The sequence below is a fragment of the Salvelinus namaycush genome, chromosome 41, assembly GCF_016432855.1.
Source record: "Salvelinus namaycush isolate Seneca chromosome 41, SaNama_1.0, whole genome shotgun sequence".
Classification (NCBI taxonomy): Eukaryota; Metazoa; Chordata; class Actinopteri; order Salmoniformes; family Salmonidae; genus Salvelinus; species Salvelinus namaycush.
In genome coordinates, this window is record NC_052347.1 from 2,233,398 (window position 1) to 2,255,081 (window position 21,684).

Sequence of the window (21,684 nt, forward strand, 5' to 3'; positions counted from 1 at the left end):
ATTGTTAACAGACAGATTATTTCACTTATAATTCACTGTATCGCAATTCCAGTGGGTCAGAAGTTTACATACACTAAGTTGACTGAGCCGTTAAATAGCTTGGGAAATTCCGGAAAATGATGTACCTGTAAGCTTTAGAAGCTTCTGATAGGCTAATTGACATCATTTGAGTCAATTGGAGGTGTAACTGTGGATGTATTTCAAGGCCTACGTGGGAAAATCAAAATAAATCAGCCAAGACCTCAGAAAAATAATTGTAGACCTCCTCAAGTCTGGTTCATCCTTGGGAGCAATTTGCAAACGTCTGAAGGTACCACGTTCATCTGTACAAACAATAGTACGCAAGTATAAACACCATGGAACCACGCAGCCGTCATACCTCTCAGGAAAGAGACGCGTTCTGTCTCCTAGAGATGAACATACTTTGGTGCGAAAAGTGCAAATCAATCCGAGAACAACAGCAAAGGATCTTGTGAAGATGCTGGAGGAAACAGGTACAAAAGTATCTATATCCACAGTAAAACGAGTCCTATATCAACATAAATGAAAGGCCGCTCAGCAAGGAAGAAGCCACTGCTCCAAAACCACCATAAAAAAGCCAAAGAACACCTTCCCGACCGTGAAGCACGGGGGTGGCAGCATCATGTTGTGGGGTTGCTTTGCTGCAGGAGGGACTGGTGCAATTCACAAAATAGATGGCATCATGAGTCTGGAAAATGATGTGGATATATTGAAGCAACATCTCAAGACATCAGTCAGGAAGTTAAAGCTTGGTCACAAATGGGTCTTCCAAATGGACAATGACCCCAAGCATACTTCCAAAGTTCTGGCAAAATGGCTTAAAGACAACAAAGTCGAGGTATTGGAGTAGCCATCACAAAGCCCTGACCTCAATTCCATAGAAAATGTGTGGGCAAACCTGAAAAAGCGTGTGCGAGCAAGGAGGCCTACTCAGTTACACGAGCTGTCAGGAGGAATGGGCCAAAATTCACAAAATTCATTGTGGAAGGCTACCCGAAACGTTTGACCCAAGTTAAACAATTTAAAGGCAATGCTACCAAATACTAATTGAGTGTTTGTAAACTTCTGACCCACTGGGAATGTGATGAAAGAAATAAAGCTGAAATATATAATTCTCTCTACTATTATTCTGACATTTAAAATTCTTAAAATAAAGCGGTGATCCTAACTGACCTAAAACAGGGAATTTTTACTCGGATTAAATGTCAGGAATTGTGAAAACTGAGTTTAAATGTAGGTTGCTAAGGTGTATGTAAACATCCGATTTCAACTGTAAATATCGGCTAGGCTATTAGCGATAATAGGCTATACGCGAACTATGCTTTCAAGTGCGAATAACTTTGCGTGAACCGATAAAAAAAGTCCGATAACAATATTGTCAAAGTCGACATAAAACCCATACTTCTTTAAAAAAGTAGCCATATAAGACATTAATTTTGTGGGTTTCCTTCGAAGTTAGTCCGAAATATTGTTCCGCATCTCCGGAAAGTACTCTGCTGTTGCGCTTCAAATGAAAAGGGAATGGGAGACGTCAGCGTCAATACTCTGGTCTTTCTACTTTCATTTTCACAATGACGTAACCAACGTTCACCCTACAGTTGTCTGCTGGTGATGCAATGTTCACAAACAACACGATTTGTTGGAACTTTTTATTTGTCGTTTTCTTTTCAAGGGGAAAATTAAAAATAATACGTGACTATAGTTCCTTGGTTTAGGCTACGATATCAGGATATTTACCCTGAATAGTGTTGACAGGGCTATAACCTACTGTTGTGTGTGTGTGTGTGTGTGTGTGTGTGTGTGTGTGTGTGTGTGTGTGTGTGTGTGTGTGTGTGTGTGTGTGTGTGTGTGTGTGTGTGTGTGTGTGTCATGGCGTTGTGCACGTTTTTGAATGACTATGCAAGGTCAAATCTTGGCATTGGTTTATTTCTCCCTTTTTCTGTATAATATTGGGATTAATTAATAATGTACAATGCCTGTACAACTGTAAAGATCATATACAGTAGGGAAGTGGTCACCAAAACTGTCTTCACGGTCATGGAGACCAGCAGGAGGAGGTGCAGGCTTTTGTTCTAACCCAGTACGAACACACCTGTTCCATCAGGGTCTTGATAAGATGTCATAGATGGTTTCATCCTGAAACGTCATGTTATAAGCTAAAATATGAGATGTAGCCTAATTATTCTGCTGGGCTCACATTTATTCATTAAGCTCTCAGAGTAGGACTGCTGATCTAGGATCAGGACCCTCTCTGTCCATTCATTATAATCTAAAAAGCAAAACGTGTCCTAGATCAACACTCCTACTCTCTGAGATTATTTATCAATACGGGCCTTGGTGTTACTCGATGTAGCCTTAATAGGCATTATGTAGAAAATATGTAATCTATTGGGGACCAGCCATGAGGATGAATCATAAGAGTGACACGTGAATCGAGATACCAAGGACTCAGAGAGCAATATTTCCCATCACATATCATCAATTTATTGCCTATAGTTTTACAATTCTAAGTTTAGGGTGTGGGGAATTGGAACAGTAGTAAGCACGGCAATAACAGTAGCAACAGGCCTGCAGCCACAACACATCTTTGCTGTGTGACGATGTCCAATGTGTTGAAGTGGCTGACGTCTTCATCCGTCTTCATCCTTAGGTCGAGTATGTCGCAGACAAGTCTGCAGTGGACCCATTTGGAGGTTTTCCCAGCTGTTTAACAAAAGTTGTGTGATGTCAATCAGTTTCACCTGAGTCTTCTCCCCAGTAATCATGCACACTTTTAGCCGACCTATCGAATTGGGTAGGGAATAGGGAGTTTGGAGAGCGTTTGCACAATGGGAAGACGTAGAATGTTGATGTCTGGCCTATACGTATAAACGACGTAGAACCGTAGAATATAGAAGGTGCAAGACGTCAATGAGCATACAATGTCTAAACTGCATCATCCCAATGCATACAGGATACATCGTGCCTACCCACTAAACACAGTGCTGTCTGAACCGGCCTTCTTTATTTAATCAGATTTTTGTGAGATCCGGACTTCATTTCAAAGTCCACGGACAAGTTTGGACAGCACAGTATAGTAGAGAACAGAAGAGTACAGTTCATTACAGTAGAGTGTACAGTACAGTAAAGAAAAGTAAAGTATAATTCTGTACAGTAGAGTAGAAAACAGCACAGTAGAGTGTAGCCTACTTTACTCTAATGTACTAAACTGTATTGCACTCTACTGAATTAAACTCTACTGTACTTAATTAATATCTACTGTACCATACTGTACTGAATAAAACTCTACTGTACTGTACGCTACTATACTTTACTGTATTATACTGTCCTCTATTGTATTGAATTGTGCCATACCATACTGTGGTGTTCAAACTTGTGAGACATGAGCTAGATGTCTATGATTGGTTCAGATTTGGTCTGGTACGGACCAGACAAATTTGTATTTTTTATAGGGCGGGGCTCATTACATTTTGGTCCTTCAGCAGACGATTTTATTCACAGCGACTTACAGCGCATTCAACTAAGGTACAGTGCATTGGGAAAGTATTCAGACCCCTTGACGTTTTTCACATTTTACTACATTACAGCTTAATTTATATTGAATGAAACAATTCCTCATCAATCTAGACACAATAACCCATTATGACAAAGTGAAAACTGGTTTTAAATTTTTTTACAAATGTATATAAAAAAATGATATCCAACTACTGTCCATAATGTTTATATATTCACAATTATTTTACATTGTAGAAAATAGTACAAATAACGAAAAACCCTTGAATGAGTAGGTGTGTCCAAACTTTTGACTGGTACTGTATATATATCCCCCGGATTCCGACATTGCTCGTCCTAATATTTCTATATTTCCTATGTCCATTCTTTTACTTTGAGATTTTTGTGTATTGTTGTGTATTGTTAGATATTAGTGCACTGGTAGAGCTAGGAACACAAGCATTTCGCTACACCCGTTAAAACATCTGCTAAATATGTGCATGCGACAAATTAGGTTTGATTTGATAAAAATATATTTCAGCTGTAGAGCCCACATTTATTTAAATTAAATACATTTCATCATTGCAATAACAAACACTTCGTATCAGGTTGCAATAATAAATATAGTATGCAATGGCCTTCATAAATACAAAAAACAAATGCAGGAAAAGATTGTTACATTGTGTTTAGCCTAAATCAATCACATAATTATTCAGTATAAAAAATATTTTACTCCACAGAATACATTACTACACAATAAATTCATAGAAAAACAAATAAACATGTTTATAAATAGACATATAAATAAATAATCTCTACACCACACAAACGTAACGCTCATTGGCTACTTAATGTCATGTCTAGTCTTCGTAGGTGTGCCAGTACCACTGTCCTTATGTCTTCCCAGCCGCTTGCGCTGTATTCCTGCATCAATAAAATACAATTGTTAAGATTTTAGAATAGACACATGTTGTATCATCACATAAATACATCCAGATTTGGTGAATGTACTCTCTTTGTAAGACAAATTGATCAACCTACCGCGAGTTTCAAATAATTCATAAGGAATTTGAAGTGAAGGCTCATCTTTTTGTTCACTCTTTTGACAGATTTTGATCGTCTAGTTTTCATAGCCTTTACCTGTTGGAACATACAAATAATTCATTTAATATCATGATTTGTCATTATATTATAATAGGATAATGTTTTCCTTTTTGCATTAATGTTAAGAGGCAAAAGTTACAAATTACTTACGCATTGGTCCAGCTCCGAGGTCTGGCGATAGAGGTCATTCATAAACTTGTCAACTCCTTTCTGGTTAGAGGAGGTGGACTCGTATTTACCACTGCTGTACAATTTCTTTATAGCGTTCAGAGTTTGCGAAATGAATGCAATCTGTTCGTCAGCCTAGAAGAAGAGTGATTTGTATTAGTACATGCCTTACTCTAAAATTGATTAAATGTATTTTTCTCCCATCAATCTGAACACAATACCCCATAATGACAAAGCCATGTTTTCAAAGCCATGTTTTTAGACATTTTTGCAAATTTATGAAAAAACAAAACAAAGTGCTTTGTCATTTGGGTCCCGAGTGGCACAGCAGTCTAAGGCACTGCATCTCAGTGCTTGAGGTGTCACTACATAAACTGGTTCGATTCCAGGCTGTATCACAACCGGCCGTGTTTGGGGATCTCTTAGGGCGGTGAAAAAATTTGCCCAGTGTCGTCCGGGTTAGGGTTTGGCCGGGGTAGGCCTTCATTGTAAATAAGAACTTGTTCTTAAATGACTTGCCAAGTTAAATAAAGGTTAAATAAATCATTATGGGGTATTGTGTGTAGATTGATGAGAGAGGGGGAGGGGGGGGGGGGGGGGGGGGGGGGGGGGGGGGGGTTAATCCACTTTAGAATAAGGCTGTAACCTAACAAAATGTGGAAAAAGTTAATGGGTCTGAATCCTTTCCGAATTCACTGTCCACTCTTAGAAAAAAAGGTTATGGATAGAACAATGCATTTTTTTTTAAAGAGTGTAGGCTATGCATATTTCCTACCTTTAAATTATCGACTTGTCTGTATTGCTTGTCAGGGAAAGTGATCTGAGGTTCTCCAGAGACTTCATGACCCTGAGATGACAAAATATTTCAAACAAATATTGCATTATAATTACTGTACATAAAGGAGTCAGGGAATTAAATGAAACATATATAACAGCACATGAAATGTTGAAAAATGACAACAGCTCAACGACCAGGAACAAGTGAAAAACATCACCGTATCCTACCATTTTCTGAAGCATCGTTATGGTGTTGTTGCTGAACACTTGGAACATGCTCGGAGACCGAGGCGGTGTCTTCATCCAAGTGCATCCGATGGTTTTATGCCAGGTGCAAATCGTCAGGACCAAGCACATCCAAAGGCTGATTGAACCCATTTTAGCTTAGGGCTATTGTAGTTCTCGGTCTGTCCGCAAACAACGTGGGGGAGCACTTCCGAAAGATAGCTTATTTTGTATAATTCCGACCAACAAAAAAAAAGGTTTTCCGCAAAGAATAAAGAGATCAATTGTTCTTCCTGATCGATCAATTTCTCAAATTCCCGAGTTCTGCCATGCTCCAACCTGTGTCGGTCCTTTATACAAAAATTCTGCAAGGTGTTCCAAAAGTGAAAGGCGGAAGTCCCCGTACACTTTCATACCTGAGAGTGTTGTTTTACATCTGGAGAAAATGCACGGAAAGGACATCTTGATATATTTGCTCCTTTCTCATGAAATATTGGCCTATCAACCAGGGGGGAAATAATGATGAAAAAATAGTCATATGAATCCATTTTAGTCAGACTATAGCCTAAATAAATATCACCATATAGAACAGAACTGAGTTTGGCCTTTCACTTCGAAAACAATAGCACTTTATATTGCCCTTTTCATTTGCACACAGAAACGATGGTCTCCGCCTACGTTGTAACCACTTGCTTGAAGGGTAATTGTAGTTTGTGACAACAACTGCCTATTTAAAATACAGATCAACCTTGCACGCTCAACATCGCGTTATTTCGTTTAAGAAACGGGTTTGGGGGGGGGGTCTGAAATATTTTGGTAGAACCCCTCCTATATGCTCCCGGTTTTCAGAATAAGACACTGGTAGCCTATGCAGTGCACAGGCAGTACAGACATTTACATTTAAATTGGAGCCTATATTGCGGGTGCTTTTGAATCTGGGCCTATAGGCCTGCCACGTCGATCATCTGTCAAAGTATTCCATAGGCCTGTCAGGTAGATCACCTGTCAAAGTATTCCATAGTCGTGTCTTTAATGGACTTTTAAATCCATATTTAATTTATTCATCCAGATATATAAATTGATGGGACGTCTGCATCTCTAATCTTTCCACTCTAGGGACTGAAGTGTTACGGCTGTCCTCGCTGACAGAAGGTGGGGACCAAAACGCAGAGTGGTTAGTGTTCATTCTTTTAATGAAAATCAACAAAACACTTCAAAATACAAAAACAACCAACGTGACAAAACCGAAACCGTCCTGTGTGGCAACAAAACCTCCACAGGAACAAACACCCACAAAACACAAGTGAAACCCAGGCTGCCTTAGTATGATTCTCAATCAGGGACAACGATTGACACCTGTCTCTGATTGAGAATCATACCAGGCCGAACACAAAATCCCAACATAGAAAATCAAACCTAGACCAACCCACCCAACTCACGCCCTGACCAACTAAAACAAATACATGACAAAGGAAAACAGGTCAGGAACGTGACACTGAAGAGTAACAGTATGGTTTTAAGAGAGATTGCTTTACTCCATTGAAATACCATTCAACATTTGAAATTATAATTAGGTTACATGATATCCAGTATATGTGTACTTTAAATTATTAACAACTATACAAATCAACAATATTTTACAGTGATGAGATGACACAGTCAAATTATTTATTGTCTAAAAGTGTATTGTAAAGGCGTTTATTGTTTTTCATTGAAGATGCTGTTGATCCGGAATTATGAGAAGGAATAAGACAACATTTAAGATAACATTTCATGGAGAAATTCGACTTTCGTTCAACGGTTCATCCGCATATTACATTTGAACAAAATTGCTAGCACAATTCCAACAAATACAAGCTGTGTGTGTGTCTGTTTCTTCAAATATTATACACACTCTTAGATAAGGGTTCTATATAGATCCTTCAAGGGTGCCATATACAGTTGAAGTCGGAAGTTTACATACACCTTAGCCAAATACATTTAAACTCAGTTTTCACAATTCCTGACATTTAATCCTCATAAAAAATCCATGTTTTACGTCAGTTAGGATCACCACTTTATTTTAAGAATGTGAAACGTCAGAATAATAGTAGAGAGAATGTTTTATTTCAGCTTTTATGTCTTTCGTCACATTCCCAGTGGGTCAGAAGTTTATATACACTCAATTAGTATTTGGTAGCATTGCTTTTAAATTGGTTAACTTGGGTCAAACGTTTCAGGGAGCCTTCCACAAGCTTCACACAATAAGTTGGGTGAATTTTGGCCCATTCCTCCTGACAGAGCAGGCATAAATGAGTCAGGTTTGTAGGCCTCCTTGCCCGCACACGCTTTTTCAGTTCTGCCCACAAATTTTATATAGGATTGAGGCCAGGGCTTTGTGATGGCTACTCCAATACCTTGACTTTGTTGTCCTTAAGCCATTTTGCCACAACTTTGGAAGTATGCTTGGGTTCAATGTCCATTTGGAAGACCCATTTGCGACCAAGCTTTAACTTCCTGACTGATGTCTTGAGATGTTGCTTCAATATATCCACATCATTTTCCAGACTCATGATGCCATCAATTTTGTGAAGAGCACCAGTCCCTCCTGCAGCAAAGCACCCCCACAACATGATGCTGCCACCCCTGTGCTTCACTGTTGGGATGGTGTTCTTCGGCTTGCAAGACTCCCCCTTTTTCCTCCAAACATAATGATGGTCATTGTGGCCAAACAGTTCTATTTCTGTTTCATCAGACCAGAGAACATTTCTCCAAAAAGTACGATCTTTGTCCCCATGTGCAGTTACAAACCGTAGTCTGGCATTTCTATGGCGGTTTTGGAGCAGTGGCTTCTTTCTTGCTGAGCGGCCTGTCAGGTTATGTCGATATAGGACTCGTTTTACTGTGGATATAGATACTTTAGTACCTGTTTCCTCCAGCATCTTCACAAGGTCCTGTTGTTCTGGGATTGATCTGCACTTTTCGCACCAAAGTACGTTCATCTCTAGGAGATAGATGTAAACTTCTCTCCTTCCTGAGAGGTATGACGGCTGCGTGTTCCCATGGTGTTTATACTTGCATACTATTGTTTGTACAGATGAACGTGGTACCTTCAGGCATTAGGAAATTTCTCCCAAGGAAATCACACTACAAACTATCACTCTCAGGCAGTTAAGGAAATCATGAATGTCATGGATATATTGGAATTAGTGGATATATGGAGGCTTAAATACCCTGACCTAGTGAGATATACATGGCGGAGGCTTAATAAAGCTAGTCGTCTTGTTTACTTTCTTATGTCATTTTCTCTGGCACCAAAAGTTTAAAAAGTGTTGACAGGGGACAGAATGCGGTCGGATCATCACATAATTGGCATATATATTACTCTTACAGAATTTCCACATGGGCGAGGATATTGGAAATTTAATCAAAGCCTACTGGATGATAACTTGTTTATAACTAGGACAGAATAATTTATAACGGACTTTTTCCGACATAACATAGGTACAGCAGAGCCCCTTATTGTATGGGACACTTTTAAGTGTGCCTTTAGGAGGCCATACAATTCAGTACTCATCTATAAATCAAAAGCAATTTAGATTAAGAGTCCATATTAACAAAGGAAATTGAATGAATAACAGTACAGTTAGATAGCAATAAAAACGGTACCATAGAGGCACAGAATAAGTTAGAGGAAAAACAAAAAGAAATGGAGGAACTTATTCAAGTAAGATCCAGTGTAAGTGTATTATAAAAAATAAAGCGAACTGGATGGAATATGGGGAAAAATATATTTTTCAATCTTCAACATATAAATCCTATCAAAAATAATGAATTGAAACTTGTTACAAATTATGGAGTCACGCATGATTCACAGAACGATATTATGAAAGAGGAGTTTAAGCACTTTAAGAATAAACTCCGCAAAAAAATAAACGTCCCTTATTCAGGACACTGTCTTTCAAAGATAATTCGTAAAAACCCTTCCTGCAGGCTCATCGTGACATGACCCTCCAGCATGACAATGACACCAGCCATACTGCTCGTTCTGTGCGTGATTTCCTACAAGACAGGAATGTCAGTGTTCTACTATGGCCAGCGAAGAGCCCGGATCTCAATCCCATTCAGCACGTCTGTGACCTGTTGGATCGGAGGGTGAGGGCTAGGGCCATTCCCTCCAGAAATGTCCGGGAACTTGCAGGTGCCTAGGTGGAAGAGAGGGGTAACATCACAGCAAGAACTGGCAAATCTGGTGCAGTCTATGAGGAGGAGATGCACGGCAGTACTTAATGCAGCTGGTGGCCACACCAGATACTGACTGTTACTTTTGATTTGGACCCCTCCTTTGTTCAGGGACACATTATTCAATTTCTGTTCGTCACATGACTGTGGAACTTGTTCAGTTTATGTCTCCGTTGTTGGATCTTGTGATGTTCATACAAATATTTACACATGTTAAGTTTGCTGAAAATAAACGCAGTTGACAGTAAGAGAACGTTTCTTTTTTTGCTGAGTTTATGTTTTCGTTTCAGTCTCCTACAACTCCACTAACCGAAGCTAATTGTATGGATTTTCCCCCTATTAATAATGTAAAATTAACATCTGTACAGAAAGTCTCATGTGAAGGCCAAATTACAGAGGCACTTCTTGATGCAATTAAAGCCTTTAAGTCAGGTAAAACTGCAGGGCTGGATGGCATACCAGTGGAAGTTTACCAACCTTTTTGATATAATCAGAGGACCATTATTAGCATGTTTTAACCATTCCTATATAAACGGTAGATTATCGGACATGCAACAAGAATGTCTGATTTCATTATTAATGAAATGGGATCCAAGTGGTATACATAAAGATCCAGTCCATTTAAAAAAATTGGAGGCCTCTTACACTTACTTCAGTGTTGTGATGCAAAAATTCCAGCTAAATGCTTGGCGCATAGAATTTAGAAGGTATTGTCAGATATTATTCATCCTAATCACAGTTGTTTTTACATGGACGATACATTGGCGATAAAATAAGACAAGTACTGGAAACAACAGAATACTATGAAATATCGGAGAAACCAGGCTTGGTTTTCATAGCTGATTATGAAAAGGCTTTTGATAAAGTACGACTGGAGTTTATATATAAACGCCTAGAATATTTCAATTTTAAAGAATCTCTTATAAAATGGGTTAAAGTTATGTATAGTAACCCTAGGTGTAAAATAGTAAATAATGGCTACATCTCAGAAAATTTTAAACTGTCGAGGAGTAAAACAAGGTTGTCCGGCATATCTATTTATTATTGCCATCGAAATGTTAGCTGTTAAATTAAATCCAACAATAATATTAAGGGATTAGAAATGCATAACAAAGGTGTCATTGTACGCTGATGGTTCATGTTTTATTTTAAAACCACAATTAGAATCCCTGCACAGCCTCATAGAGGATCTAGATACTTTTGCTATCCTCTCTGGATTAAAACCAAATGATGATAAGTGTACTATATTACTATTGGATCACAAAAAAATTCAACTTTTACATTACCGTGTAGTTTACCAATAAAATGGTCTGACGGGGATGTGGACATACTCGGTATACATATCCGGAAAGAAAGAAATTATCTCACTCCAATACATTTTTATAGAAAGTTAGCAAAAATAGATAAAATCTGGCTACAATGGAAAGGAAAATACCTGTCTATTTGTGGACAAATCACCCTGATTAACTCTTTTGTCATATAACAGTTTTCCTATTTGCTTATTGTTTTGCCTACACCTAGTGACCTGCTGGCCCATCAAGCAGGACTAGATTGATGGCGCCGACATAGAAGGTCGTCTCGCTTCGCGTTCTTAGGAAATTATTATTATTTCTTACACAAATCTTAAATCTTATTACATACAGCCGGGAAGAACTATTGGATATAAGAGCAACATCAACTTACCATCATTACGACCAGGAATATGACTTTCCCGAAGCGGATTCTCTGTTTGGACCACCACCCAGGACAATGGATCGGATCCCAATAGGCGAGACAAAACAACGGCGCCGCAGAAGGGGCAGACGGAGCGGTCTTCTGGTCAGGCTTCGTAGACGGGCACATCGCTCACCGCTCCCGAGTATACTACTCGCCAATGTCCATTCTCTTGACAACAAGGTAGACGAAATTTGAGCAAGGGTTGCCTTCCAGAGAGACATCAGAGATTGTAACATTCTCTGTTTAACGGAAACATGGCTCGGTACAGCAACCCCGTTTCTTCACGCATCGCGCTGACAGAAACAAACATCTCTCTGGTAAAAAGGGCGGGGGTGTATGCCTTATGATTAACAAGTTGTGGTGTAATCATAACAACATACAGGAACTCAAGTCCTTTTGTTCACCTGACCTAGAATTCCTTACAATCAAATGCCAACCGTATTATCTACCAAGAGAATTCTCTTCAATTATAATCACAGCCGTGTATATCCCCCCCCCCCCCAAGCAGACACCTCAACAGCCCTGAAAGAACTTCATTGGACTCTATGTAAACTGGAAACCACATATCCTGAGGCTGCATTTATTGTAGCTGGGGATTTTAACAAGGCTAATCTGAAAACAAGGCTCCCTAAATTTTATCAGCATATCGAATGCTTGAAAAATTGGAAAGTTCTGGATCATTGCTACTCTAACTTCCGCGACGCATACAAAGCCCTCCCTCGCCCTCCTTTTGGCGAGGAACTGGTCAGATTCCACGCTTCATCCGGGATGCTGGCCTTCTAGGTAGAGTTGCAAAGAAAAAGACATATCTCAGACTGGCCAATAAAAAGAAAGGATTAAGACGGGCAAAGGAACACAGACACTGGACAGAGGAACTCCGCCTAGAAGGCCAGCATCCCGGAGTCGCCTCTTCACTGTTGATGTTGAGACTGGTGTTTTGCGGGTACTATTTAATGAAGCTGCCATTTGAGGACTTGTGACCGTCTGTTTCTCAAACTAGACACTCTAATGTACTTGTCCTCTTGCTCAGTTGTGCACCGGGGCCTCCCACTCTTTCTATTCTGGTTAGAGCCAGTTTTTGCTGTTCTGTGAAGGGAGTAGTACACAGAGTTGTATGAGATCTTCAGTTTCTTGGCAATTTCTCGCATGAAATAGCCTTCATTTCTCAGAACAAGAATAGACTGATGAGTTTCAGAAGAAGGTCCTTTGCTTCTGACCATTTTGAGCCTGTAATCGAACCCACGAATGCTGATAATCCAGATACTCAACTAGTCTAAAGAAGGCCAGTTTTATTGCTTCTTTAAATCAGAACAACAGTTTTCAGCTGTGCTAACATAATTGCAAAAGGGTTTTCCAATGATCAATTAGCCTTTTAAAAGTATAAACTTGGATTAGCTAACACAACGTGCCATTGGACCACAGGAGTGATGGTTGCTTCTGTACGCCTATGTAGATATTCCATAAAAAATGTGCCGCTTCCAGCTACAATAGTCATTTACAACATTAACACTGTCTACACTGTATTTCTGATCAATTTGATGTTATTTTAAATGGACAAAAAATGTGCTTTTCTTTCAAAAACAAGGACATTTCTAAGTGGCCCCAAACGTTTAAACTGTAGTGTATATATTTACCAAAAAATGATATGGGGGATTGGAAATTATGCAGACAATTACATTGATAGAAGCAACACTCTATCTGCAATATTGAAGCTGATCCATCCCCTGAATCTTTTAAAAATAATAATAAAGACAAATAAAGACAAAAAAAACTAGAGCACAGGAACCACGGAAACACGCTGGTAGGACTTGACGGACAAGACGAGCTGGCAACAGACAAGCAGAAAACGCAGGTATATACACAGGGAATAATGGGGGAAGATAGGAGACACCTGGTGGGGGGTGGAGACAAGCACAAAGACAGGTGAAACAGATCAGGGTGTGACACACGAAACGGTCATAGACATTTAGCTAGCTTGCTGTTATTAGCTCATTTGTCCTGGGAGATAGAGCCTCACAGTGGAGATGTAACAATACCCATAAAACCTAGCAGTCAAAAAGGGAATTGGTTCCAATCGTTTTTCCACCATTAGTTTTTCCCATAGGGGATTTTAGAAACACTTAAAATAAGGGTTGTTTTTTATGTATGCTTACCCTAGCGTGACATTTCCTCAGACAAGGTGACTTTTATCAATATATTCAACTCAATTTACTCTCAGATTTGAAATGGCTAATTACATCAAAGTAGACATGATGCAAAACTACAAATCCATGCAAGTGCTTACACGAGCTGACCCCAGGTACTGCGCCAATGTAAAACTTGCAAAAGACAGTTCACAGAATTGTCAATTTAAAGAAATGTAGCCAATTAATTCATTACTATATTTAGCTAACATTAGATAGTTAATCCAGAGATTCTTACCTTTGCCTTGATTCATCAGTCTCGTCCAGATCATCATGGCATTTTGTAGTTCTTCATGATAATCACATTAGCAGCGAATTAGCATGGAATTTTGAGGGGCTTAAAAAACAGGTGTATATATTGATAAGTCACCTTGTCCGAAAGAGATTTATATGGTTATCAAAATGTCACACCAAGGTAAGCTTAGACTAAACACAGCCCTTATTTGAAGTGTTTCTAAAATCCCTTATGGGAAAAATGAATGGTGGAAAAACTATTAGTACAATATCCCTGTTTGACCGATAGGTTTTATGGGTATTATGACTGTGCAATGTACAGAAATGCATTATGAAGAAAGCAAATCGTGTAATACACACGATATGCCTTGTGATGAAAATCGTGTAATCTCGAATTTCAAATAAATCATTTGTGTCTATTTCACAATAAGCTGTGATGGTGGGTTGGGCCTAGATAGAGTAAGGCAGTCCTGGTCCACATCTTTATATCCATTTATTCATGTATGCACATACACCTAGCGTATATTTGCAAATTAACCACCTACAACTTTCATAATTTTATCACAAAGCAATGAAATAAAATACCTGATAAAACTAAAAACATGTATACATGAGTGCAAGAATCAAGTACAAGAGCAAAAGTTTAAATTGGTTGTCTGTTTGCTATAACTCAGTAAACATCTGATGGATATTGGTGCCAAAATAAAGGAATTGTTCCTTGTCAGAGCTCTCTGATGGAACGTTTGATGTTCATACAGGGGCTTTTCGAGCAGGGCCGTTCATTCTCCACCCTGAAGGTGTATACGGCAGCTATTTCAGCGTGTCATGTGGGAATTGATGGTGCCACTCCAGGAGCTCATCCCCTGGCGGTGAGGTATTTAAAAGGTGTGTGCGGTCTCAGGCCGGTCATTCAGATTGTTAAAAGGTTGAAACAACTATTGTAATACATGTAACAGCTATGCAATGGATGAAGGTGCTTCAAACGTTTTATTTGATCCAGTATGTGGTATGTGGTACCATATTGACAGCACCCAATGACTACATCAAGTTTGTGACTCTACAAACTTGTTGGATGCATTTGCCGTTTGTTTTGATTGTGTTTCAGATTCTTTTGTGCCCAATAGAAATTAATGGTGGATAAGGTTGTGTGTAATTTTGTAGTCCCTTTTATTGTAAATAAGAATTGGAATATGTTTTTTTTAAAACACTTCTACATTCATGTGGATTCAACCATCAGTACTGATAATCCTGAATGAATTTTGAATAATACATGAGAAAGTTGCAGAAGCACAAATATTATGCCCCCAAGACATGCTATTCTCTCACCATTACAACTACCTAACATGATAAAGTTGTCTGTGATGAGATTCCAACTCGCAGCCTTTCGGGTTGCTCGACTTACTTGTTATATGCCTAACCGACGCACAAATTTCATACCCCCGTCTCCAAAAACTGCTAACCTCCGCAGTTATTGCAATGGTGAGAGGTCAGCATGTCTTGGGGGTATGATATTTGTGCGTCTTTAACTTTCTCACTAGTCATTACTCACGATTCATTCAGAATGATCCGTAATCATGTCAGCTCCTGTCTGTTTGTTTGCCATGGTGCTGAAATGTCTTCTTATCTTGCAATGGCCTTCGTAAATACACAAATAAATGCATTAAAACATTGTTACATTGTCTATAGCCTTAAAAAAGCCATCTCATAATTAAATATTCAGTAAAAATGGTGTTTTACTTCGCAGAGTTGTGAATACATACAATAAATAAATCAAGATTAAGTAAAAAAAATGTTTTTTAAATAACCGTGTAAATAAATATTTCAATAAATAGATGTATAAATAAATCTACACACACACCTCAGTGGTTAGTACTTCTTGTTGTGGCTAGTTAACATCAGAAGCCTCCTCCCTAAGTTTGTTTTACTCATTGCTTTAGCGCACTCCGCCAACCCTGATGTCCTTGCCATGTCTGAATCCTGGTTCAGGAAGGCCACCAAAAATTCTGAGATTTCCATCCCCAACTACAACATTTTCCATCAAGATAGAACTGCCAACGGGGAAGGAGTTGCAATCTACTGCAGAGATAGCCTGCAAAGTTCTGTCATATCTTCCAGGTCTATGCCAAACAGTTCGAGCTTCTAATTTAAAAAATGAATCTCTCCAGAAATAAGTCTCTCACTGTTGTCGCCTGTTATAGACCCCCCTCAGCTCCCAGCTGTGCCCTGGACACCATATGTGAATTGATTGCCCCCCATCTATCTTCAGAGTTCGTTCTGTTAGGTGACCTAAACTGGGATATGCATAACACCCCGGCAGTCCTACAATCTAAGCTAGATGCCCTCAATCGCACAAAAATTATCAAGGAACCCACCAGGTACAACCCTAAATCCGTAAACATGGGCACCCTCATAGATATTATCCTGACCAACTTGTGTCACGGAGCTAGGAGTGGTGGGTGCGGAGTCAGGCGCAGAGAGCAGAGGATTTTGGGTTTCCGTAATTTATTCCGGAAAGAACAAGGTCCCGCCAAATAACAATAGGCGACAAATACTGACCTACCCAAAACAGGACACAAAAACAGTCCAACAAAATAACAAACGCAACCATCTACACACAGAACAGAAAATAAGCCCGCACAAAAGCAGGCGGGCATAAACGGCTTAAATAGCCCTGAACAAAAATCCAAACGAGAAACAGGTGAAACCAATAAATACAAAACCAACAGAAAATGGAATCGGTGGCAGCTAGTAGACCGGTGACGACGACCACCGAGCGCCGCCCGAACAGGAAGAGGAGCCACCTTCGGTGGAAGTCGTGACAACTTGCCCTCCAAATACACCTCTGCTGTTTTCAATCAGGATCTCAGCGATCACTGCCTCATTTACCGCATCCGCTATGGGTCGGCGGTCAAACGACCACCCCTCATCACTGTCAAACGCTCCCTAAAACACTTCTGCGAGCAGGCCTTTCTAATCGACCTGGCCCGGGTATCCTGGAAGGATATTGACCTTATCCCGTCAGTCGAGGATGCCTGGTCATTCTTTAAAAGTAATTTCCTCACCATCTTAAATAAGCATGCCCCTTTCAAAAAACAGATAGAGCCCTTCATTCACTCCAGACCTGACTGCCCTCGACCAGCACAAAAACATCCTGTGGCGGACTGCACTAGCATTGAATAGTCCCCGTGATATGCAACTTTCAGGGAAGTCAGGAACCAATACACAGTCAGTCAGGAAAGCAAAGGCTAGCTTTTTCAAACAGAAATTTGCATCCTGTACCTCTAACTCCAAAAAGTTTTGGGACACTGTAAAGTCCATGGAGAATAAGAGCACCTCCTCCCAGCTGCCAACTGCACTGAGGCTAGGTAACACTGTCACCACCGATAAATCCACGATAATCGAGAATTTCAATAAGCATTTCTCTACGCTGGCCATGTTTTCCTCCTGGCTACCCCAACCCCGGCCAACAGCTCCGCACCCCCCGCAGCTACTTGCCCAAGCCTCCCCAGCTTGTCCTTCACCCAAATCCAGATAGCAGATGTTCTGAAAGAGCTGTTAAACCTAATTATATAGCCTACACTATTAGGGGAAAAATGCTTCTGGATAGAACCAAAACATTTTTTTAAATAGTGTAGGCTATGCATATGTCTTATCTTGAAATTATCGACTTGTCTCAGTTGTCTGTATTGCTTGTCAGGGAAAGTGATCTGAGGTTCTCGAGAGACCACATGACCCTGAGATGCCAAAAAAATAGAAACAAAAGACTTACAATATTATTATTGTATACATAAAGGAGTAACTGAATAAAATGAAACATAGCAGCACATGAAATGTTGAAAAGATGACAACTGCTCAAAGACCAGGAACAAGTGAATAAACATCACCGTATCCTACCATTTTCTGAAGCATCGTTATGGTGTTGTTGCTGAACACTTGGAACATGCTCGGAGACCGAGGCGGTGTCTTCATCCAAGTGCATCCGATGGTTTTATGCCAGGTGCAAATCGTCAGGACCAAGCACATCCAAAGGCTGATTGAACCCATTTTAGCGTAGATCTACTGTAATTCTCTGCCGTTATCATCCCGGGTGCAAAATTAGGTACACTTCCGAAAGACAGCATACTTTGAATAAAAAAAAGAACAAATGATTTACTCAAAGGAAAAAGAGATAAAGTGTTCTTCCTGATCAATCCCCTTCTCGAATTCCCGAGTTCTGTCATTCTCCAATCTGTGTCAATCTTTTATACAAAGATTCTACACGGTGTTCCAAAAGTGAAAGGTGGAAGTCCCCGTAGACAGGCGCTTTCATACATACCTGAGAGTATATTTTTTCGCCCTGGAGACAATGCACAGAAAGGACAGGTGCATCTCAAAGAATTGTTAAATTCTTGACTTATTGGTTATTTTTATTCAGAAATATTGCACTGCACTGGTATAACATGAATATTACAAAGTACATTATGCATAATGACAGTCTCACTTACTTCCATGGTTTATATTTTTATCCATATAGGTTAGGTTCGATTAAGATTCGCTTTCGTTCGTTGACATTGATAACTTCGACTTTTACCTCAACTTGGGTGACCTTGAAGGAGACGGGAAGGGTTCGGGTAAAACGCGTTTGACTCCGCACACATTGAGCCCGGCCCGGAACTGCACACTGCAGTCAAAGGGGCTTCTCGCTCGGATAGATGACGAAATGCAGTAATATGCAAAAACTGTCGTTTTCGAAAGTGAAAGCGATTTATGGTGTGTATTCACCGTTGTCATCATCATCCCAGACAGAGGCTGTCCCACGGTTTAAGGGTTCCTAATTGTCAAATTAATATCAAACTCTAACTCTTTTCCTAATCTTAACCAAATTATCCTAACACGTTAATTATCATAACCTGCTGCGTAATTTCTCTTAACCTGCTACGAAAAGTCAAATCTGACGTTAATTTGTCCAAAGCTGGATCCCTTCTAGCCATAACCCTGTCCCACGTGCAGTCATCCGGATAATAGCACGCCGACAGTGAGCAGTCATTGTTCATGTTATATTATTTGGCGTATAGAAACTGTAAGGACAACACACTTATGACATTGTATCTAGCTATTAATCAGGTCCATCAGAAATTGTTTGAATTATCTTTTTATATTCTAATGTCAATTTGTTTTCCAACTAATAATGAAGTGCAATGGATGCTACATCTAGGAAATGTCGATAACTGCAGTGGAGCAGCTGTGTCGAGTCCAAATAGTATCATCGTGTTTTTCTTTCTGTAACAGAGTAGCCATACAATTTGTTACACTTTCCATCCATTAGGGGAGGGGATATAAAAAGCATGCCTTTAAATGCTTATACGGTAGAATATCAAGCCTACACAAAATATGTAAAAAGGAACGACAAAAATAGATAGGCTACTGTTTTAAAATACATTGCGTGAAGAGCGCTGTGTACCTGCTTTTATATTATTCTCTGTGTTGATGTATTAGTTCAAAAAGTATTTAAATATCCTTTGAGCAACATTATTGCGCACACCTGCACACAGAAGACAAGAACGCAACCTGTCTTCAACAGCTATGCAAGGTGAAGGAATGGAATTTTCAATGCTCTTTCACTTTCCCCACTTGAACTTTCCTTATTGTACATATTACCTCATCCATGCCATTTCAATGAGGGAGGCTATAAAGGTATAGGGCAGGTAGCCCGCTGTTTAGAAGTAGTGTTAAGGGATTTATCAACTGACTGGACACATGGCAACTCTTAACGTGTTCTTTGTGGTACATCTTCTGTGTGTAATTGTTCTTTACCCGGTTGTGTATGCTAAATGCAGTGACCAAAAACAGCAAACGTATTATCTTTCTCAAACTCGCCAGACCCTCAATGATCTTGCCATGGTAGGTCAATTTCTTTAACCTGTTACAAATTGACCATAAAGGCAGAGACATATTTAGAAATATGCCTCTGAATATAGGCTGTAGCATATATAGTGTGTTATCACAAGATATTTATTCTAGTTGTAAAGTAGATTATTGGAGCTTGATTCGTTCATATATTCAGTTGTTTTATTGCGATATGGTGTCTTTTGTGTGCGGTATAGGAGAGGAGACCAAGCGGCTGTATCCAAGAGGCTGAAAAGATAATGGTCCAACGTCCAACGCTTTCCATAGAGGTGATGCTCAGGAGATCATGACTGGCTACCGTTTTAGTGTTTGTCTAGGTCAATTGCATGGTTACACGGGGTGTTTTTCTGATTACAGGAGGGGGAAAAGCTTTGGACACTGAAACTTGCGTTTCAACTAGCCAGCGAGCTCTTCCAACAAAACCTAACACCTGTGAAATGGAATACCTTCAAACTCAGTGAGCTCCAAGACCTTCTTGCTCGACAAAATATGACCTATTCAGAATGTGTACGTTCTTGGTTATTTTTCATTTGTTAACTGTAGCTTGTTACACATTTATTATTATTGTTATTTTTATTATTATTCATGTAATCACATGTTGTTTGTTGTTTCGTATTTCAGGTCAAAGACATGCGTCTGCATCAAAACCTTCCAATTGAAAATATGGTTAAGAACTACTTCAAACAGCTGGGCGACTTTCTTTCACGTGAGGTAAAACATCTCATGGGTTGCATTTTTTTGTCAACTGTGTTCCAAATCTAAACTATTGAGAGGAGTGGAGTGGGCCTAGCCTATACCTGTGATGTATGATGTATTATTTCCACCAAAAACATATTTGTTTCACGTTTTCTTTCAGCGTTTCAGCTCCTGCTCATGGGAGGTCGTGAGAGCTGAAATCCGGAGCATCCTGAGGGATTTTTACAAGAAATCAAAAATGCCAAGAAAACATGTGTGAGAGTAGTATAACTTTTAGTTAATTTCTGCCAAAAAAATGTATCTTGCTGAATAAATGAAATTTGCTACTGTGAGCCTTATACGTTTATGTTATTTATCCGTGTTGCAAATCATTTCCATGTAGGCTATAATATTTAAATAAAGAGACAAACACGCCTTCTATTGGTTGAAATTGTGCCAACAATTTTGTAAAATTCTGTGGTGGGACGCAACCTTGAAATGAAACGACTTTTTCGTTGAAATGTTATCCTAAATGTGATCTTATTCCTCCTGACAATTGCATATCAACACCCTCAATGAAAAATAATAATCTAATTTACACTACTCGGAATTCCAGCCATACTTTCCTGCCCTTTAAGGCATCATCAGATCACTGTAAAACATTGTTGATTCGTATAGTTATTAATTAGATCAACTACACATATACTGATATCATGCAACATAAGTATAACTCCAAATTCTGAAGTTAGTGTAAGTATAACTCCAAATTCTGAAAGTTAGTTTAATTAACTCCAAATTCTGAAAGTTAGTTCACTGGAGCGTAGCAACCGCTAACCATGCTGTCACTCTCCAGTCTCTATAGTGGAAAGATAATAGTTGCCGAGGTAACATCAACTCATATATCTGGATAAAAGTCAAATAAATGTCCAATAAAAACACACGAAGATGGAATTATTTGACAGATGATCTAACAACTGACAGG

The 21,684-nt window shown here is 39.4% G+C and overlaps 2 protein-coding genes across 2 annotated transcripts; one reads left to right on the forward strand and one right to left on the reverse strand.

The window, feature by feature from the left end:
- Positions 1–4,350: 4,350 nt before the first annotated feature.
- Positions 4,351–5,940, reverse strand: LOC120034056 (interferon a3-like). The gene is made up of 5 exons (XM_038980468.1): positions 5,791–5,940; positions 5,561–5,632; positions 4,768–4,920; positions 4,555–4,653; positions 4,351–4,437 (listed from the first exon to the last, which is right to left on the reverse strand). Exons 1-5 carry the CDS (start codon positions 5,938–5,940, stop codon positions 4,351–4,353), a joined length of 561 nt encoding a protein of 186 aa, XP_038836396.1.
- A 13,937-nt stretch (positions 5,941–19,877) lies between these two features.
- LOC120034325 (interferon alpha-C-like) lies at positions 19,878–20,982 on the forward strand. Its single transcript, XM_038980838.1, has 5 exons — positions 19,878–20,021; positions 20,225–20,296; positions 20,385–20,534; positions 20,649–20,738; positions 20,884–20,982. The coding sequence occupies exons 1-5, from the start codon at positions 19,878–19,880 to the stop codon at positions 20,980–20,982; spliced, it is 555 nt and encodes a 184-aa protein (XP_038836766.1).
- The last annotated feature ends 702 nt before the right edge of the window (positions 20,983–21,684 follow it).